Source organism: Sebastes umbrosus, chromosome 17 (assembly GCF_015220745.1).
Source record: "Sebastes umbrosus isolate fSebUmb1 chromosome 17, fSebUmb1.pri, whole genome shotgun sequence".
NCBI classification, from domain to species: domain Eukaryota; kingdom Metazoa; phylum Chordata; class Actinopteri; order Perciformes; family Sebastidae; genus Sebastes; species Sebastes umbrosus.
Window position 1 is genome coordinate 3,197,054 of NC_051285.1, and position 19,713 is coordinate 3,216,766.

Consider the following 19,713-nt stretch of genomic DNA (forward strand, 5'->3'; position numbering starts at 1 on the left):
AGGGTAACTAGAGTGGTTTTGATGCTGAAAATAAAGTCAGGCCAAGGGGCGACATGTGACGAGTTGGGATGAAAACGTGTTGGCCTGTGAGATGTGGTTGAAAGCTCTGAAAGGCTTGTTGACCATTGAGCTTTGATTAGTTTGTTATAGATTCAGTGATAAGGGATTTAACCTTGTCAGTAGACTAAACATATCATTACTAGTGAGTTTTTTAAATGTAATCTTTCAATTCTTTTAGCGGCAAAAATAAACCACCACCAGCAAATCAGGGTATTAGCAGAAATGTAACGGACTGAAAGCAAAACCTGGACAAATGAAAACAATGTGCATGGTTTGATACCACTAGAGGAAAGTGTGAGCACATGAATGGACCTTTTAAGGGATGCAACTCCTTTTGATATATAAATCTTGAATCTGATGAGTCATTTCTGCTCCCATTGTCGGGTCTCTTTGCCGCTCAGGTGAACTGGTGCTTGTCATTAGTCTCTGTAGCCGGCGTTGATGTGAGGCAGCGGGCTGAAATGAGTTGGTAGATTTACAGCGTGTTATTCTATTATGAAGCAGCCACTGAATGGGGGTCTTTCTGACGCTTCTCAAAGCTTAGCCTCTCCCCGCTTTGTTTCGCATAATGCTCTCACATTGGACTGTCGTCAGTTGAACCCCGAGCTATCATCCCGTGGCCTGATTGTCTCCTTCGCTGACAAATGTTGATAATTGCCTTCCAGTGGAGCTGTAAAAGCTCTCCCTGCTGAGCTCATTGATTCACTCCTCCTAACCAGTGGTGGGAAGGAGCAGCGGGCCCTCTGGCCTCTCTGGCTCGCCACGGCACAGTAAAGCCTGGCGCAGCAGGACGAGTCCGCCGTGGGGAGATGTATGGAGGGATGCTAGTAGGATTAGGGCCACTGAGATAACTGATTTTTTGCTGATCATTATGTAAGCCACATCTGTCCTCCGTCCCCTCGGTGGCACCCGGCCTCCCACGCTGAGCGCAGCCAAACCCAGCAGCAGCAACGCGATGAGATGAGGCTCTGAGTTCTGCTTCCAGAGAGGAAGCCGGGGGGGGAAGCGGAGAGGAGGGGTGAACGCACTCCTGGCTGCTTGTCGCAGAAACACAGAGCAGATGAGGGGAAATATCTGGGAAAATGGTGTTCATATAACGACAGAATGGGTGGCCAAGCGCTTTTCAATTCCCGTACAAAAGCCTACAGACACAGTAAACCAAGACAATGATTCTCTGCATTGTGTAGCTTGTAAATTGTCATAAATTAGTAAAAAAAATCAGTTGTATGTCTACCCATCCGGGAAGAGGGATCCCTCTTTGTGGCTTTCCTTTTACTTGACTTGACATTGATATTGAAAATACACACAAACAGGTGGATGGAAACCATTATCTCTCAATGGGGACATGTTCCCCTCACCTCTCTTGACCCCTCTACAAGGACGGCCTTACAAGAACGGCATCCCTGGAGGAATTACTCACCGTGCTCAAGGATGCTACAGGAGGTCACATTGCTTCTTTAATCCTTGACCCGGCACTGACCTGAAGGACAGTTCCCCCTGTTCTGCATTAGATACAAGGACGATAGAGGAGGTTTGGCGTCCAGCTTGGACGAGACGGAGGCTGCTTTTTTGAGCTGGCAGCACCACAACTCGGCACTTAGTGTGCCACCGTACAGTATTTCCCTTTTTCCCTCTCCCTCAGACACGATAAGAAGGAGCTTATTTGAACAGCACTTTGCTCAGATGGGTTTGGACGGAAGCCAGTGGAAGCTGTGATCTCGGCAGCGGTAACACAGCTGTAAATTACCACTGAAGCCCCTTACACATCCATCACACAGTGTCTCCTGTTAAAATTCAATTTTTAACTTACATGGCATGATGTACTGCTGTACATGTGCATAATGTTGACTGAGATGCCTACTGTATATCTCTTGTATGGCATGTAGGGTGTTACTGCTTCAAAATGTGTGGTGAGGAGTTAGACCAATATAAATGTTGTGCTGCTAAACAAACACTAAAGTAAATCTTGGAAAACATTGAATACTTTTCTTTTGCAGCAGACTGGTGTAGGTACGGCAAGGGCTCGTTGTTTGCATCGATGGCAGTTGAGATAAACACCGACTCGGATGTTTTTCTGCAGAATAAACATCCTGCAAGGGGCGAAACTGTTCACACACAACATGAAAGTCTCCAAATTGCCAGTAATTTTGTGTCTGTGTCAAGCATCCAAGAATTAAGCACAGTTCTGCGCCTGCAGAAGGCAGAGAAGCAGCCATCTGTCGTGGCCTTTGTCCAGTCCTCTGCTGGTATCTCTGGTCGCAGCAGAGCTGCGGATAATGACTCCTGTCGGGAGATGAGACGCTGCGTGGCAGCCCTGCTGGGCTCCTCTTCCAGGGAGGTCTCGGTGCCTCCATCTCCGCCTGGAGATCCTAACCCTCAGCAGGAGGAGCAGACAACTTTTATTTCTTTTTGACTAACATTTTGGTGCTAATTTAGTTTTCTCCCCCCTCTGAATGTTCACACTTTCAGGATGGTATTCACCTGAAAACAACTCATTTCCTATGCCTGCTTTTAGTTGGACTTCTTTGCCGTAGAGATGGGAAAGTATCAGGGGAAAGTCCACATTTTGGGGAATGATGACCGCTGGGAAAGTCCACATTTTGGGGAATGATGACCGCTGGGAAAGTTCACATTTTGGGTAATGATGACCGCTGGGAAAGTTCACATTTTGGGGAATGATGACCGCTGGGAAAGCCCACATTTTGGGGAATGATGACCGCTGGGAAAGTCCACATTTTGGGGAATGATGACCGCTGGGAAAGTTCACATTTTGGGGAATGATGACCGCTGCGTTACATTTTCGAAACTACAATAACTTATAGCACCAAAGATGACCATTTGCCAGCAAATCACTTTGCAGGAGGTGCTATGATTCATCTTAGGTTCACAGTTGGATCAACAGCTTGTTGGATGTGTAACTGGCGTGGTGGTGGAGGTGTAGGCTGGTGGTGGGTACCGTGGAACAGTCAGTGTATGCTACAGTATTTTTAGAAAGCGAGGATTGGTAGCTTATGTTTCTGTGTGATGATGAGCCAGGACGACCGGGGCAAATTGACTCGTCTGTGAAGTGGGTGAGGAGGAGGAGGGTGAGGAGGAGCAGAGGGTGAGGTGGAATAGGACAGACAGGTAATTGTGTCTCCGGGGGTCGAGGTGGATCGGCCTGTGATCTGACAGAGCAGGAAAGAAAGAAAGAGAGCAGCTTTCCCTTTATCACTCCGAGCTTCTGTCGACTCTCAGCATGAGGAGAGGAAACAGAAAAGGCAAGTGTTGACCGAAGGTGGTCCTCCTCGGAGAATGAATTGGCAGCTCTGTTCTTATCAGACACCCTGCACTGCTGGTAATACCAGCCCTTACACTACGCCAAAGGCTCTTAATGGAAAATATGAACAGGAGGAATGAGTACAACAAGCAAAGAAACTGTTTCAATGAATGTGTGTAGTTCTAAGACAAATATGATTTTAAGTTCTCACCATAAAACGTTTAAAGATTTTGAAGATTGGTAATCCATTTCCAAAATTTCGAGGCCGTACTTGTTTCCTTGCCTTTTTCTTTTCCCTGCCTGTATAGCATGGATGCTATGGAAATGGGCTGTTGTGAACTATAGGCCTTTTAGCCAGTGCTCCATCTATAACATAAAGTCAAATTCAGCAAAATTTGTCTGCAACCCGTCTTCTGCAAATCTGCAGCCCGCCGGAGTTCTAGGGTTGGTGGAACAAGCAGGCGTTCACAAAAGACTGATTAGAAAATAAATAAATATATATGTTTCGTGGTTGCACAGCAGAACAACATATACACAATAGCCACAGGAGGAAAACCAGCGTCATCACCTGTGATGCAGGTGTCCACTTCTTATTCAAGCCTAAATACTGAGAGAGTGTCAGGCAGCAGGCAAGAAAATGAAATTGTAAAGTAAAAAAAAGAAAAGAAAAATCTCTTGTATTACTGTGCAGAGCTCTTACTTTTCTCCTTCCTTTCACCAGCAACTTTAAGGTGATCATTCATGGGTGACAGCAATATTACCTGGGCACTGTACCTCTAAAAAATGAAATGCCATTCTGACAACATTCAGGCAGCCAGCTAGTATTTGCACATGCTTTTTTGCCTCAGGTAGCATTGCAACCTCAGTACAGTGGGCCTGAATGCAACTAAAGCAAAGCCAAGGACGGTGTTTTGTTCATCTTTTTTGGCCAGAAGACATCTATTAGTAAGGATTTTAGAAAACCAATCTCAACTTTAATGAGTAGGTTTCATGAATAAAGACATCAGCAGCTCGACAGACTAATGAAAGAATTTCAAACAGAGAGGAGATGGAGTGGACAGAAATCGTAAAGTAGACTACATATTCTGTAGCTCCGAATCAAAGAAAGCAATTGGAGGAAGCAACTTCGTCCACGTCTCTCTGGCATGTTGGAGCTGTATTACCGCGCAATGTCCCTCCAACAGCTGCTGAGAGCCTAAAACCCACAGCAGCAGCACCAATCCCACCCTATCCGACCGAACAGCAAACATAATCTGCTGTTGGGCAGATTAACAGAAGACCACAGCAGCATGGAAATGAGGTTAGGCAGCCAGCGTTTCAGAGAGGCTCTTCGTAATCTGCAAATCCCTCCATCGAGGTCAGCAGGGGAAAAACTGACGGACCAATGACTGACTGCGATTTCAGTGCCCCCCACAATGTCCTCATTCAGGTGTTGTCCACATTTCAAGACAGAATATGTCGTAACGACTCCGCAATGCTGCCCCATTAGGTCCTCCATGCAGTTACTGAGAAACATTGCTTTATTTTGCCCACATTTGACTATTCCATAATCCCCTTTTGTTGCATTCAAACAGTTCAAATTCACTCTTAAAGTTGTTGCCGTTTAGATCGTCATTGGTCACTGCTACATTAAATGATGTCAAACCATGGCCAAAGAAAATCCTTGTTTGTGACACACACTGCACTGCTACGTTCACAGCTATAAACGCTACTGCTAACTTCATACCGCCTATCATACCCAATTGACCGCACACTCGCTAACGTTAAACACATATTGCAAGAAATCGAACCGGTTTAAGCTCGTACTCCGGACCGGACCAGTAAAACCAGAAATCGACCCAGTTCTACAGGACGGACGGATTTGTTTGTTTGTTTGTTTCGAAGAGAAAAAGTCACAATTACAAATCCGTCTGCTGCTTCAGCACGACCGGACAGCGGCATGGATTAATCGATACGCAGCACAGTGAGAGACGCTTCTTAAACTGCGGCCGGGAGGCATGTTCATGTGTCTCAGGCGGGAGTTAGTTCTTCGTAACATCGGTCAACATGTCCCAGGAGTTGCAGGACTCTGTCCACTGACTGGCTGCAATTCGCCGCTAAAAGTTAAACTATCCCCAACTTTAGTTTGGCCGCACTTTGCCGCAGAATCAAAAGTAAAACTTTCCATAGACATTTGCGTGGTAGCTCACTACAATCCGCACTTCGCCGCTACTCTAGGTTGTTTTCGGTGCACCGTTATCCCCATAATTAAACAATGTCACGGCTCCCCTCTCTCTATGAAAGCCAGCTTTTCAATCTGCCTTCAAGTTTGGCTGTTTGGAACAACTATAAAAACATTTTATTTCCGACGTGATCGAACAACCCGTCGTACAAAGTAGTTCTTAGCGGGTATATAAGAGTGGAAACTTGCAGTGAAGCTGTGCTCTGATTCAGGAAGGAAATTATAGTTCATCTTAACAGGAGACTGCTCCTGAATTTGGACACTGCTCATATCTCATTTTAGGTGGATTAAGCAACGTACACATGTCTGTCTTCATGTCTTATGCAAATACACTCACACATTTGTTAACTGACGCTCTCAGTGTGTCTTTTGTGAATCCGTGTGCAAACACTGAGTGACATGTGGCCTTTTGTCATCGGTTAAACAGACCACTAAAAGGCTACATTAAATTTAATGAGGCTTTACGCTGCCAGGTGATACGAGTTACATCCCTGTCCTCTCAGCGCTCCTTACATCTTTCCCTTCTATACTTTTAGCAGCTTATTTGTTATGCAAAGATACATTTCTGTTTTGCTGTGTCACTTATAAGACGTTTTTGGGGCCTGCCAGTTAATGAGAGCATGTTGGATGGAGAAGGCAAAAGCCCGTGTGTGGTTCGTGGTGTCGTTCCTCCGATGTCCTATCAGTGTGTTTGTGCTGTGTCTTGACTATTAATAGAGCGGAAAAGTGCCCAGAGTGAAATGAGTTTGTGGCTGCATGGAGCCTCAGCTTTCTGATGATGGTGATTAGCCGAGTAGAGGAAGGCAATACTCTGCTGCTGTGTGGTACAGCAGAGAAAACAGACGACTGTGTTTGGTGCTGCCTTATTTTCAGCTCCGTGTCGATGCCTTATCTGGGCTGGCACGTGTGAGTTGGCTATGAGCGTGCATTCTTATGAGCTGGCTGAGAAAGATCTGGGTGAATAATGCTTGCATTACATTTACTACATTGCACTCATTTAACACATTTAAAGCTACCCTGTGGAGGTGTTATTGTAAACAAATGATTGGCTTTAACACTGCAGTGTGGACCGCTAAAGGGAATGAGAACGTGTTGGACTTACAGCAAGAAGAAATGTTATTTCACCTACCCCCAGGTGGGTCTTGCCTACATTATTAACCCGTCTTAGATTTTGTATGTCGTAATATGGCATTAGTGTTGTCTTTTCCTGCTTTTAAAGGCTGCATTACAGTGACTGATATCATTTTCTGAACTTACCAGACTGTTCTAGCTGTTCTATTATTTGTCTTTACCCACTTAGTCATTATATCCACATTATCAAGCACCAATGGTCAACCCTACAATATTGTTGCAATATCGATATCAAGGTATTTGGTCAAACACATTGTCATATTTGATTTTCTCCATATCGCCCAGCCCTACCTTTATGTCCCGCGATGAATCGACTACTCGACTCCTTTTTGGGAGTAGTTGATGACCACTAAAATGCAGCAGTCGTGAATGCCCTACCCTAAACTATTGCACTTATTTAATAAAGAAACATCTGGCAAATCCATCCCATTGTTGTTTATCACAATGTGTAATGTGATACTCATCAGGATCTAGATGCATCGTATTTCCTACTATGATGGAGCAGTGTTGACGGATGTTTGCACTCCCTAGGAATCCCCTGTCTCTTTCCGATCACCTTCTTTTTCACCTTGAAACTTCACATTTGCTCAGCTATCAGCTCCTATAAATATATTCTGCTGTCTCCCTTGTGTCCATATTGATGTGGATATTTTACTGAGCAACAAAAGAAATTCGAAGACTGAAGTTTCTAGATAGTTGTAGCTCTCATTGGTACTTTTTTTTTGCCTCCTCACATGCATTTTCTGGCCTCTAATGTGCTGTCTGCCCTGCAGGCTGCTTTATATCAGACCTTCTGGTTATTGCATGTTCTCTATTAGCCATGCTTGGGGTATGACATTGGTTGGCAATGTCTGTCGGCCGTTAGGTCGGTCCGTCACTTGTGTACAGACTCAGTGATATAATGAAATGTCTATTGGAGGGATTGCTGTTTGCAGATTCATGTCCTCCACCCGGATGAACTGTAATCCCCTGACTTTTAATCTAATGCCATCATGAGGCCAGAATTGACTGAATACTTGCAGAACTAATGACATTCCCATCAGCCTCAGCTTGTGCTTTGTGTTTAGTACTAATTAGCAAATGTCAGCATGCTAAATCGCTAAACAAAGATGGGCGAACGTGGAAAACATTATACCTGCTTAACATCAGCATGTTAGCATTGTCATTAACAGCATGTGAGCAGGGCCGGCATTAGCATTAAGCCCAAGGCATCATTGTGCCAAATAAAGCCTCAAAGAGCTGCCAGCATGGCTGCATACGGTCTGTGGGTTGGTCCGTCCTTCACTTTGGTCCTGAGTGAATAGACAATTATTGGATGGATGGCTAGTTGGCACTGATTATTTGGTGTTTTGACCAAATACCTGCAAAACTAATGACAGTCCCATCACTAAACAGTGCCACTCGCTGCTTAGTTAGAGTTTATTTTGAGCTTTTAGAAACAGTCTTTCAGCCAGACTACATCCACAATTTGTCAAGTGGCTGTTAAGGGAGAGCGTGTTGTCATTTTACTCGTCTTACCCCGCTTTTATTACACCAAAGTGATCGCATCCCCCATCTGTTCGTCAAGATTATTCTGTCTTTTTCATACTCATCCCTCTTTGACTGTCACTCTCAATTACTTTCTTTAGGTTCTGTACCCGCCCCCGTTCTGCTTCCACAAAACTAAACATGTGCACACATTAAGCTGGAAAAGTTTTCCTCTCTCCTTGTCTTGTTTTTCAAGGTCTTGTTGAGCAGCAAGAAAAAGCCCCAGAGGAATATCATGGCGACGTGCGCTGGAATTGTAATCAGGAGGAAATGGGGCGGCACAATCTCGCTTCTTTTTAGTATAAATTTGCACAGATGGACTCTTGCTGCTTGTCAGGTCCTTGTATGACACACTGAGGGCATCTGCCTGTGACAGAAAGAGGAGAGGAAGAGTTGGTGGAGGGAGAGAGAGGTGAGGAGAAGGGAGGAAAGGAATAAGGAGAGCTGAATTAATTTTTATATTCGACTCCTACACGGCAGCTCTGTGTCTAAGCAGAGGCCAGCCATGGAGATGGAATAATAGGTTAATACATTCAGGCTGAAAACACAGTGTTCAAGGTCCTGTGTCAGGTTTCATCGAGACAGTCAGATACTGGGTGGAGGAATGTTGCATATAAAAGCTTTAATTCAAAGAGAATGAGATTTTTCTTTTGTTTTAAACTCCGTGTGTGAGTGAGAGATTCCCCACAATGTTCCTGTGTGTACAGATATTTCACCCACAACATGATGCTACCTACTGAACCTGAACCTAAACACAAGCCAAAATGTCCTCACTGTATACCCGCTTTGAGTATTATCAGTCCATTGAATGGGCATTATCAGTGGCCATTTACCTCATAGATATGGGTAAAATGGGGCCTACTACACCTATTAGTACATTCAGAAGGCAGTTATCGTCTATTCACATGGTCGATCAACGATACAAATACAAGAAAACAACGCCAACCTCTAGCGGCCATATGACTGCAGCGGAGTCAGTTGACGTAGTGCGAAAAGCGCCAAAGTCCACGTAAGGGAGGTCGGGAGGCTGCTGTTCGTGTCCCCCGTGAAACCCATAAAAACCCTCGTGAAAGTCAACGTTGACTTATTTTACATATTGTATATGTATGTATATAACAAACGTACTTATTATAACCCAAGCCGAGATCTATTCCTCAACCTAACCAAGTAGATTTGTTGCCTAAACCTAAAGTCATAAGTTTCACTTTAACTTTCACAAAGTGGTGGGTGCAGTTTGGCTTCAGTCTGAAGCATAGGAATGGTAGTGATAAGTAAGGGATAATGTACAGCGAGCCGGTCGTTGTTGTGAAATAAACCCTGACCTCAATGATGGACTTCACAACATGACCCGCTAGCTGTATCCCGTTTATTACACGGCTACTTACTGAAGAAATCAATAATTTGACGCAAAAATGGTCCTCCAGAGTCCGAGATCAGAACTGTGCCCATAGCAACGGTCTGTTATACATAGCAACGGTCTGTTATAAAGAAATAACAGACTGTAGAGCGCTGTGATTGACCAATCGGAATCAAGTAATAACCACTGATAACGCCAAATCAATCGGCTGATAACATTCAAAATGTGAACACTGTCAGGGTCTAAAACTTGGTTGAAGTACAAGATAATCACAAACATACATTGAGTCCTCAAAACAAATATCTGTGTGTATATTCTGTGCAGTTTGTTATTCAGTGTCACATTCCTCTAAGCCAGCAGTCTGATTAATAATTCACAATATTTCATGCAGCCAGCGATGCCATTTGTATTTAAGTGTTTCACTAATTGCCTCCTCCCATCAAGCTAATTATTTCTCCATTGTGCTGTGATCCTGTAATTCACGATGCCGAGTCACTGAAAGTCACCCAGTGTGTAGAATGACTAAGTGGAAGAAGAAACAGCCCCCTGCCTCTGTATGCTGAGCTGCAGTGCATCCGTCTGCATGCATGTGTGTGTGGTTGTGTATATAAGGCCTCCGCGGAGTCGTGCGTCACAGCATTGATATTCTCCTCACAGGATCGTCAAGCATGAAATAGAAGAGCACACTTTCTGTGGATAAACTCTCAGCACAACGCTGCTGGATAGTGAGAGTCTGATGCTCTGGAGAAATCTCTTTCGCTGACACTGATACTGACAGAGTACCGGCAAAAGAACCTTATTGTGGGTGTGTTGTATAACTGTGGAACAGTTCTTAAAGGTGCACACCGGTGTGGCTTTGCAATTCACCGCTGACCATTTCTCGGTGCAAGTTGAGCATGTATTTGATTGAGGTGGCCAAACCTTTTTTTGCAGTTGTGGGCTGGTGTGGAAATCAGACACATCTGGTACTTGAGATTCAGCTGCAAACACAGTGTTGCATTCGGAAGCTAATTTCTAACTAAGTGAATTTCTAAAATAGATGCTTTTAGATTTAATTATGAAAATGAACTCGCAGAGACTTGAAAGCTTGCCGTCGATAATAAATCACAAACTCCACTCAATCATGTTTTATCAGTTCATTTTATTGCAACGTGTCCTTCTTTGTTGTGCTTTTATAGACGCTTGTGACATTTAAGAGTTTTGAGATGTGGCCAAAGTTAGACGATCCTTTCCATAATGTCTCGGTCTGCTGCTTATCAAAAAAATTCTCACGAAACAGCTCATGAATCAGGTTTTTTTTTCGCAGTCGACTTTTCACATCTCAGATGCCCGAGGGTCCATAAAAGCACCAGCAGATCCGCTTTTCAAAAACGACCCCTGATTGCATCGTTATACCTTACGAACCATAATGATTATCTTATACTGCAAAATACGATAAATCCAACATGTTGGTGAATGTGATGGATTCTCTGCTGGATCTCCAAGTTTCAAGTATCTGCAAGTTTACTTTCATAGTGCACTCAAATGATCCAAAACTCAACTGCTCCATGGAAATCAGTCTACAAATCGGTGGTGCTTTTGGACATTAATGAGCAGAAATGTAGTTTACTGTATATATGCAATCTGTAGTCGAGTGGCTGCAACAAACCTGTGGTATGGTCCTTTAAACCATCAGTCAATGCAGGCTAAATCGCAGGAGTGTGTCTGTGTGTATGATGTTGGCATTCATGACCATCTTTCTATGTGTTTTTATGTGTCTACAGGTGGTTAACCGGGTGGGGAAGGACGCTCAGGTGGGACGTGATGGCGTGCAGAGGAAAGACTGGCACAACTATGAAGCAATCAAAAGAGACGCCTCTCGATCCGGTAGGTCCAAACCTCCTCATAGATATTCTGTCAACCATAGATGAGAACTGCATAACATTCATCACGTACACAAGCTTCACAGTTATGCTAAAATCCCACATACCGAAGAAAGATTCTCACATTTTTATAGACTGGTATCCAGATTGAACTGCTCTTCTCACACACACACACCATACCTATTCCTTCTCTGAGTCTTATTGCTCTGCAGCAGCGGTGTAAACCTCTGCTTTATATGCAGTTCTGCTGTCATAAATACAGTTTATATCTTCTACAATCATCACCAACTCAGCTTTATTTTCTGTTCAGGGAAATCAGCCTCTATACAAACAGTGTGAATTAGTGTAAATGGGTTTATCCCTGAAATGAGCCGTTAAAGGCTAAAAGTTATTTCCCACACTTGTTACTTTTAGGAAGGGAAGTGGATCATTTCTGCTTAATGAAACATGCGTGTCTATGAATAATAATAATATTGTTTTTGTTTCTCTGGGTATACACAGCATCGGCCCCTGATTCTGCTTTTAATAAATCTGCACAGGATGCAGTAACGATATGAAACTTTCTTAAGCAGTTGAGCCATTAGAGTTCATATTTATTGCATCATGTTTCATCAGTGGATTTTTCTAAAGCTTTGATTTGTACAGATCAGGGTTGTAAACAAATCCGTTTTCTTTAGTTATTTTTAATTTCACAGACATGCCACTTTTTGCTCTTATTTTCTTTTTTTACAGTGATGAAATTGACCAAATATTTCATTTATATTGGCATTAAAAGGTCTTTAAAAAAAGTCTTGAAACTGTGGTGGAGTTGATATACTGAGGTCTTATCTTATACGTATCTGTGTGTGTTACATGCAGGTAACGGTGAACAGGGGAAAGCGTTCCCCCTGACGGACGCTGACCGGGTCGACCAGGCCTACAGGGAGAACGGCTTCAACATTTACGTCAGTGACCGGATCTCCCTCAACCGCTCCGTCCCAGACATCCGCCATCCAAAGTGAGTCGAGTGTGTTTGTGTAGGTTTGTGTGTGTTATTCTAGGGAGGGAGAGCGAGGGATGAAGGGCTAAGATGAACATTTAGGCGTGACGACCTTTAACTTCAGGAACTATCAGGAACCAAAGAACACAGCTTTTGACACTTCAAACACGTTCATATGTTAACCACACATATAGTCTGTCAGCGCGACGTAACTTTAACGAGTGTCTGTGTGTGTGTTGGCGGTGGTGAGTGTGAAGTTGTTGGTGACGTTCTAGCTGTGAACGTAGGTGTAGCAGTGTGTGTACAGTTTATTTGTCGCTGAATAAATGCGACGAAACTACAACTCTTTCGCTCTGCTCAAGCGAGTCAGAGACCGGAGTCGACTTCCTGTATCCTGCAACTCACGCTTAAGTTGGGCTGTTAAGGTGGATCAGCTTTTCTCCTTAAAGTGACGAGCCGCTCCTCTGAGCCGCTCAGAGTCAGTTATTAACATTTCTTTAAACCGTTTTAACCGATAGCTTTAATGTCGGTTAAACGGTTAATGATGGACATCCCTACTTATTGCTTTATACTGACAACATAAGTGTATTATAGCTGACAGTATTGTACAAATGTCATGATGCAACAACAGCGATCGATGATTAACTATAAATAATGATAAACTGCCTACAATATATCTACAAAAACACGTCACTATCAGTTGTTTCGCCTCATTTTCAACCATGACTCTATCGCTAGATTTGATTTTAGATAATTAGATTTCATGACTCAATAAAAACCAGAAGATTTTTTTCTCTCTCTCTCTCTGTGCAGTTTCAACTGAAACATGCTGGTAATTCTCATCCCATGTCAATCTGCCACATCAGTCATTTTTATGGACTGCGCAATGGTGACCATACGGGAAGCACTTCCTTTTTAGCATTTCCAGTAAAGTGCCCAGTAACCTCGGGCGAAAACTGCCGTTTTTCTGCAAAGAAATAAATCTTGTGTGTTTGTATGAGCAGTTTCATCTGAATAGGGGAGGGCAGGGAGACGACGGGCCACAGAGGGCCAAGAGTCTGCAGGTTTTCATTCCAGCCAAAGACTGCAGCAGGTTATTTCACAGATTGGCACTCCATCAACCGGAAAGCAAAAAATGAATCACCTGGTGCAGCCTTTGGTTGGATTGAAAAGCCGCAGACTCCCAGCCCCTTCGTGACAGATGGTTGTTGTTCCCCCCAAAAAATAAGATGGACTATTGGATGAAAGGCCAGCCAGCTCGAGTGCAGGACTGACCTGGGAAATCTGTGTTTAAGGGAACGGAGACAGAAAGTCAAATAGCTGATTCAACTCTGAGTTTTCTGATGAGATCTTTTGATTTCTGAATTTGGATGTTTAAATCTAAGGGTAAAGGGCTTCTTTTGGTCCATTTCAAATTGCCAAAACAAGTACTAAAGAAGTGTCTTTAAGGCAGTAAATGTGGACACAAAAAGGACCTGACGGCTGTGAGACTTGAGAGCCAAAAAAAGTCTCATCAATTTTGACGATCTGCTGAAATCCCAGAACAATAGAAAATAAATAAGAAAGTGATAAAGAGGCCTATTAGCCTCACAGTGTGGATGTTTAATTAGTTTAATTAAGCCTTTATGCATTGAAACAACTTGCAAAAAAATAGAAAAAAATACTATTAACATAGCTTTGAAAACAAAATGTTCAAATAGTGTCATTTTAATCTGTCAGTGTTTTAAAACCCAAAAGACTTAAAAACAACTATGCCTTTATGTTTCTGCCCTCCAGGCATTAATACCATCAAATAGGAATTAACCTGTACCAATTGTGTTGCGTTGAACCCCCCCATCCCTCCTCTTGCCCCAGTGGTGACGGGATGATGGTGGCCAATCGGACATTTCTGCCCCGACACCAACCCCTTGCTCATGGCGTTGTTTACACCTTTAATTTTCCATGCTGGATCTGTCCCAACTCATTACAACAAGCACTGTTTGGAACAATTGTTCCAATTAACAACCTGCCCAGTCTATTCACAGGAGACATGTCGCTTTACACCGACAGAAGCTGATTACACACCACACAACACCTATGTGCTTATAAACCGTGTTCTTGACAGCAATTATCAGTGTCATTGATGTCCCCCCTCTGCGCGCAAGGTGTGAAGACCTGATAGATGTGTGTGCCGTGAGCAGCTTTTATTCTGACTGCAGGGGGATGTTTTCAAGGAGGGAAGAAGAAGAGAATAGAGGAAGCAGAAAGTCTAGTTTTTACCACAACGGGTCACAGTGACCCGTGGTTGCACTCCAGTTCATTGTGCGAGGAAATTTCGTGTCAAACTGTCCATTAAATTTGGATGTTTCTTGACATTTTGACATCTTGATTTGATGGCGGCACTAGAGGGAAGGTGAGGAGGTGACCAAAAACATTAGCAATCACCCTCCAAGCAGCACAGTCAGTTAGAGCAAATTTCATAGAAATCTAATCAGCATTTGTTGCTTTGACCAAAGTGGATTAAAGGATGTTGCTGATCCACTGACTTTTCATGCAACGTCACTGACGGATTAAACTTTCCACTTGTCTCGCACTTTAGTTGGATGTGACAGTAGCATACCCCCAAAAACCAATGACTGAATTCCTGTCCAGCATCCCTGCATTGCCACCAGATCCGGCAATGAAGGGCGTCTCAACGCTTTCTATTCATTTCCTATGGACAGCAGGCAAAGCAGCCACCCAGTGCATGGTAGGAGTTAGGGAGGCACCGATACCGATACCAGTATTGGGTCCGATACTGTGCTCATGTACTCGTACTCGCAAAACAGCTCCGATACAAAGGCACCGATGCCACTTTACGGCAACGTGACATTAACCTCTCGTCACAATCTTTCAGGTCCTTGAGAAGCCCTCCGTCACCGGATCTGGTGGAAATACGCTGTTAGCCTCACGTTTAGATTAATTATATTGGTGTGTCAGTGGTAATGCACGTGTTGTATTGGACTGCATTTTGCCCTCAGCCTCAGCTCTCTATATACAAGTTTAATCTCACTTCTAACCCTCACCTGTGGTCACGAGCTTTGGTTAGAAACGGGGAGAATTAGATAATGGATACAAGTCTCTGGGCTCAACCTCAGAGACTGCTCCTTCTTGTTTAGAGGAGTCAGTTGAAGTGGTTCAGGCCTCTGATTAGGGTGTCCCCTAGATGTCTCCGTGTGGGGAGGGAACGTCCAAATGGGAGGAGACGCCAGGGTCACATGTTAGGATCCCCCAGGAAAAGCTGGAGGATGTGACTATGTCAACACCTACATGTAAGTGTGCTAATATGCTAAACGTTAGTGGGTTAACATGCAGACAAAACACAACTGAGACTAAGGCTATGTTGTAAAACATGAGCCTGACAAGCTCAGATTTTATAAATTGCCCACAATATAGATTAATCTACAAAACACAAAGTCACTCCTGCCCTTTTAATCATAGACCTGAGGTATTCATTAAGCTCATCATTAAACCTCCTGTTTGAGCAGAATACAGTGTTAAAGAACAGGCTGATGAGCCATATGGACCTGTGGCTACAGTACAGACTGCTGGCTTTCTTCCAGCTCTCCTCTGACTCATTAAATAAAAAAACATACACACCAGCAACACTATAAATATCGTCCGCTAAACAGCTTCAGACCCGCTGACCCGATTCGTCACAGATCAGCCTTCAGCGCTTTCCCTCTACCTTCTTTTGACCCTGCCGTCACTTTCATGTGGAAAGCAGTTTTTAAATGTTTTCTCTCTCAAGGTCTCTCCGGGACAACACTTCATGTTCTCTCACACTCTTCCCCTTCGTATTTTTAAATCTCCTGCATCCTGCGACCTTACGAAGCGTTAGCCATCCAACACGTTTTCCATCCTACAGTCATCCCACCATCCTCTTCTTGCAACACGTCCTGCAGCACATTCTTGAAAAATTAATACACGGCAAAAGAATCATTTCTCGTAGCAGTCGAAGGGAACAGAGTTACATTTTGTGAGCTCTGAAGTGGAGCAGCTGCGGAGTCAATGTGCAATAAAATGTGAGACTTTATGATTTCCATACCTTCTGGACAGAGTTTTCTCCTTATCTCTTTAAGATTCTGAGATTGAATGAAAGTTATTTGTACATTTTATCATCCCTTTTCCTCTCAGCACAGCACTAATGTTAACAGAGAATCCAGAAGAGCACAGACGAGAGACATATCCAGACATAAAGCTTGACATTAGCATTTTACAGGTTGAGCTACTGTATGTAGCACTTTGCAAAGAAATATGGATTAATTTACGCTTGATTTTTGAATCCCTTGCACCACTATTTGGGGGTGTTTTGTTCGTTGTTGCAACCATAGATATAAAACAGTTTTATATCTATGGTTGCAAATATAAGGTATTTTAATATGCTGAAAGTGAAACGTGATTTAACATTACCAAATAATCCCAAAAGGAAAACTGGAAACAGCTGCCATTGCCACAATTATAAGCAGTGAATACATACATTACAATCTTTTCTTTGTGATTTTGTTGTGTAATTACGGCCGGGCCGGCTGCTTCGCTGAATTGCTGCATCTCTCACGCGTGTGGTGTCCACACCGACAGCGTCTTTGCTGCTGGGCTGCTACTGCCTTTTTTTCTACATAGAGTTTGTCTTTCATAATGGTCATTTCATTTCATTATAACTGTCATTTATATTTATTTTAGACAGAAAAAAGGTTAAGAAAAGTGTGCTCATTTGTAAATAATAGTAATAATCCACAATTAATAGCCGGTACTCTTTTATGGAGCCGTGCAAGTCACTGCATTTTCTACAACACTGTCCTGTAAATATTTCAGAATAAAAGACTTGTGTTAACAAATGAAGGAATCCTGTCCACAGAAAACATGCTAGATGACTTTTATTTTGAAATGGAAACGGAAGTGTTGAGTTAAAGTAAATATGAAATTTTGTTTTTTCATGTATGTGACAAATTATACAGATATGGATATTAAAGCTATATTAATGTTGCTGGTATAATGTCAATACACAGTCAAAAGATCATTTTCACTGTCTATCTTTGCTGTGAACCGAGCACGGCACCTGGGAAAAATAGGCGAGACCTTGAATATCTAGAAGAGATGCAGCTGACACGCAGCCGAGCCGCGCTAATCACATGGGCCGCGTGGCTGCAACAGATTCTGCGGCGTGCACACGTGCTGCTCACTTTCCCAGTGCGTCCCGGCCGTAAAACTGTCGGACGTGTCTTATGCAACCATTGCTATTTCCTTTAATGATAGTTCTTAACAAGCAGACTCTTGGGTTTATGGGAAACAAACATTTGCATCTTATTTTTTGAGCACTGGTGCGATGGGTGTCACTTGAAAACCAGTTCCTGGCTCAATCATGCACGTATACCAACTAACGCCGGTCCAAGTCCTGATGTGACAGGCGAAGGACTGTTGTGTCCAGCACTGAAATCCTCTCGACGGGGACCACAGAGATTACTTGTCAGGGCCGCTCTGGACCTCCGAGGCCCTTCGCTCTTCACACGGGACAGACAGGCGTATTGGGTGGTGCGCTGGGTGGTGGAGAGGAGCAGGTGTGTCTCTTTGATTGGTCCAATGACAGCAGAGTGACGGGTGTCTGACAACCAGGTGCCACATCAGACCTCAGTGGGCCCCAGACCTCTCAGCAGCATTCATTCATTCATTTCACTCTCACTCACTGACTGAATGACAAGATAGAGAGACAGACAGACAGAGAGAGAGAGAGAGAGAGAGAGAGAGAGTGAGAGTGTGTTTCAGGCAGCCAGACAGGCCTGAGAGACTCAGAGATAATTACTGTCTCTACAGATTCCCCCTCCACTTCTCGGAGTGAAAAGAGAAAGGGATGGAAGGGCAAGCCAGCAGGTGGTATGCTTCATTACATCTTATTAAAAGAGCAGCGCATTGTTCAGGTTGGGCTGGCTGAGAGCACCGCGGTGCTCTGAAGAAAAGGGCAGCCTCCACGGTTCCACAAGATTTCCTTCCCCGCCATCAATTAACATTTGGAAATTCAAATGAAACGCAGCAGATAATTATGGGTATGTTATGGTCAAAACTTAAAGTAATGTAGTGTTAATAAGAAATAATAAAAGTCAAACTTTTTTACAGGATTACAGCAGCTACAGATTCTTTTTCAGAGCTCATAAGTAATGGATCGCTGTCGGGTGTAAAGACCATTTCAACCAACATAACAAATAGTGTCTACTGGAGAACATCGTCAACCCTGTCTTTGAATTTTTAAAAATGGTTTTGTGAAGGCTGTTGTATAGACTGCAGATCTGAAATGTCATGAATAGAGAGGATCCAGTAACTGGAATAAACTTACTTTTATAAAATGTGTACTTTGAGAAAAATAAAATGCAAATAATAAAGTTAAACTACCTTTTACCTTCTTACCTGAACCATCCATTACATGCTGTCTGAGGCTTGATGATAATTGGGTCAAAGCTATCGTGGCATGCAGTATTGAATAAGTAGAAATGATGGCAAGTGAGAGTGGCAAAGTGTACCAAATATCATAGGAACAAATCAATCTGGACCAAAATGTTCCTCCCTGTAGAGCCACTTCACTAGTATGGCTTAAAGTATGGTTATTATTTGGCAGAGATGATGCCCTCTAGGTCCATGTCGCCCTCTCATATCTTTATTTGGTTCCATGTGTGTGTGTGTGTGTGTGTAGCTGCAAACAGAAGCTGTATGGAGAGAAGCTGCCCAACACCAGCGTCATCATCCCGTTCCATAATGAGGGCTGGTCGTCGCTGCTGAGGACCGTCCACAGCGTGCTCAACCGCTCTCCTCCACAGCTCCTCGCAGAGGTCATCCTGGTCGACGACTTCAGCGACAAAGGTACAGTGGAGAGGACATACACCTGCACACACACACACAAACATTCGCACGGATACATGAGCACAGCTGCAGGCAGTGCAGGCTCACTAGTAATAACTGAGACTTTTAGTGGACTGTGGCATTTTTCTTCCTCTGTCTCCCTCCATCTTTCATGCCCACACACAAACACACACACACATGCACACAAAACACTGAGTCATTTGTTTGCAAGTGTTGGGGACTGTTACACAAATAATGAGCTGTTCAGACACAAAAAGCATTAGCCAGCTTCTGCAGAGGCCCAGATGTGATCACAAGACGTTGGTGCTTTTGTACATCATAAGCAGACAGAGAGGAGAAACAGACACAAACACACACACGGAGTCCGTGTTGCAGGAATGAGCCTAGTCGGTTATTTATTAATAAGACCAGAGAGCAGCTAGCATCGCTGAGCTCTCCGCTCTTCTCTTG

General features: G+C 43.6%; 1 protein-coding gene across 1 annotated transcript in view; it reads left to right on the forward strand.

The window, feature by feature from the left end:
• Nucleotides 1-19,713, forward strand: part of LOC119475548 (polypeptide N-acetylgalactosaminyltransferase 10-like) — a 95,508-nt gene that overhangs the window by 18,036 nt on the left and 57,759 nt on the right. The window contains exons 2-4 of the mRNA XM_037748357.1: nucleotides 11,319-11,421; nucleotides 12,276-12,414; nucleotides 19,097-19,263. Of these exons, the coding sequence (XP_037604285.1) occupies nucleotides 11,319-11,421; nucleotides 12,276-12,414; nucleotides 19,097-19,263 (409 nt within the window). The remainder of the gene's footprint in view (nucleotides 1-11,318; nucleotides 11,422-12,275; nucleotides 12,415-19,096; nucleotides 19,264-19,713) is intronic.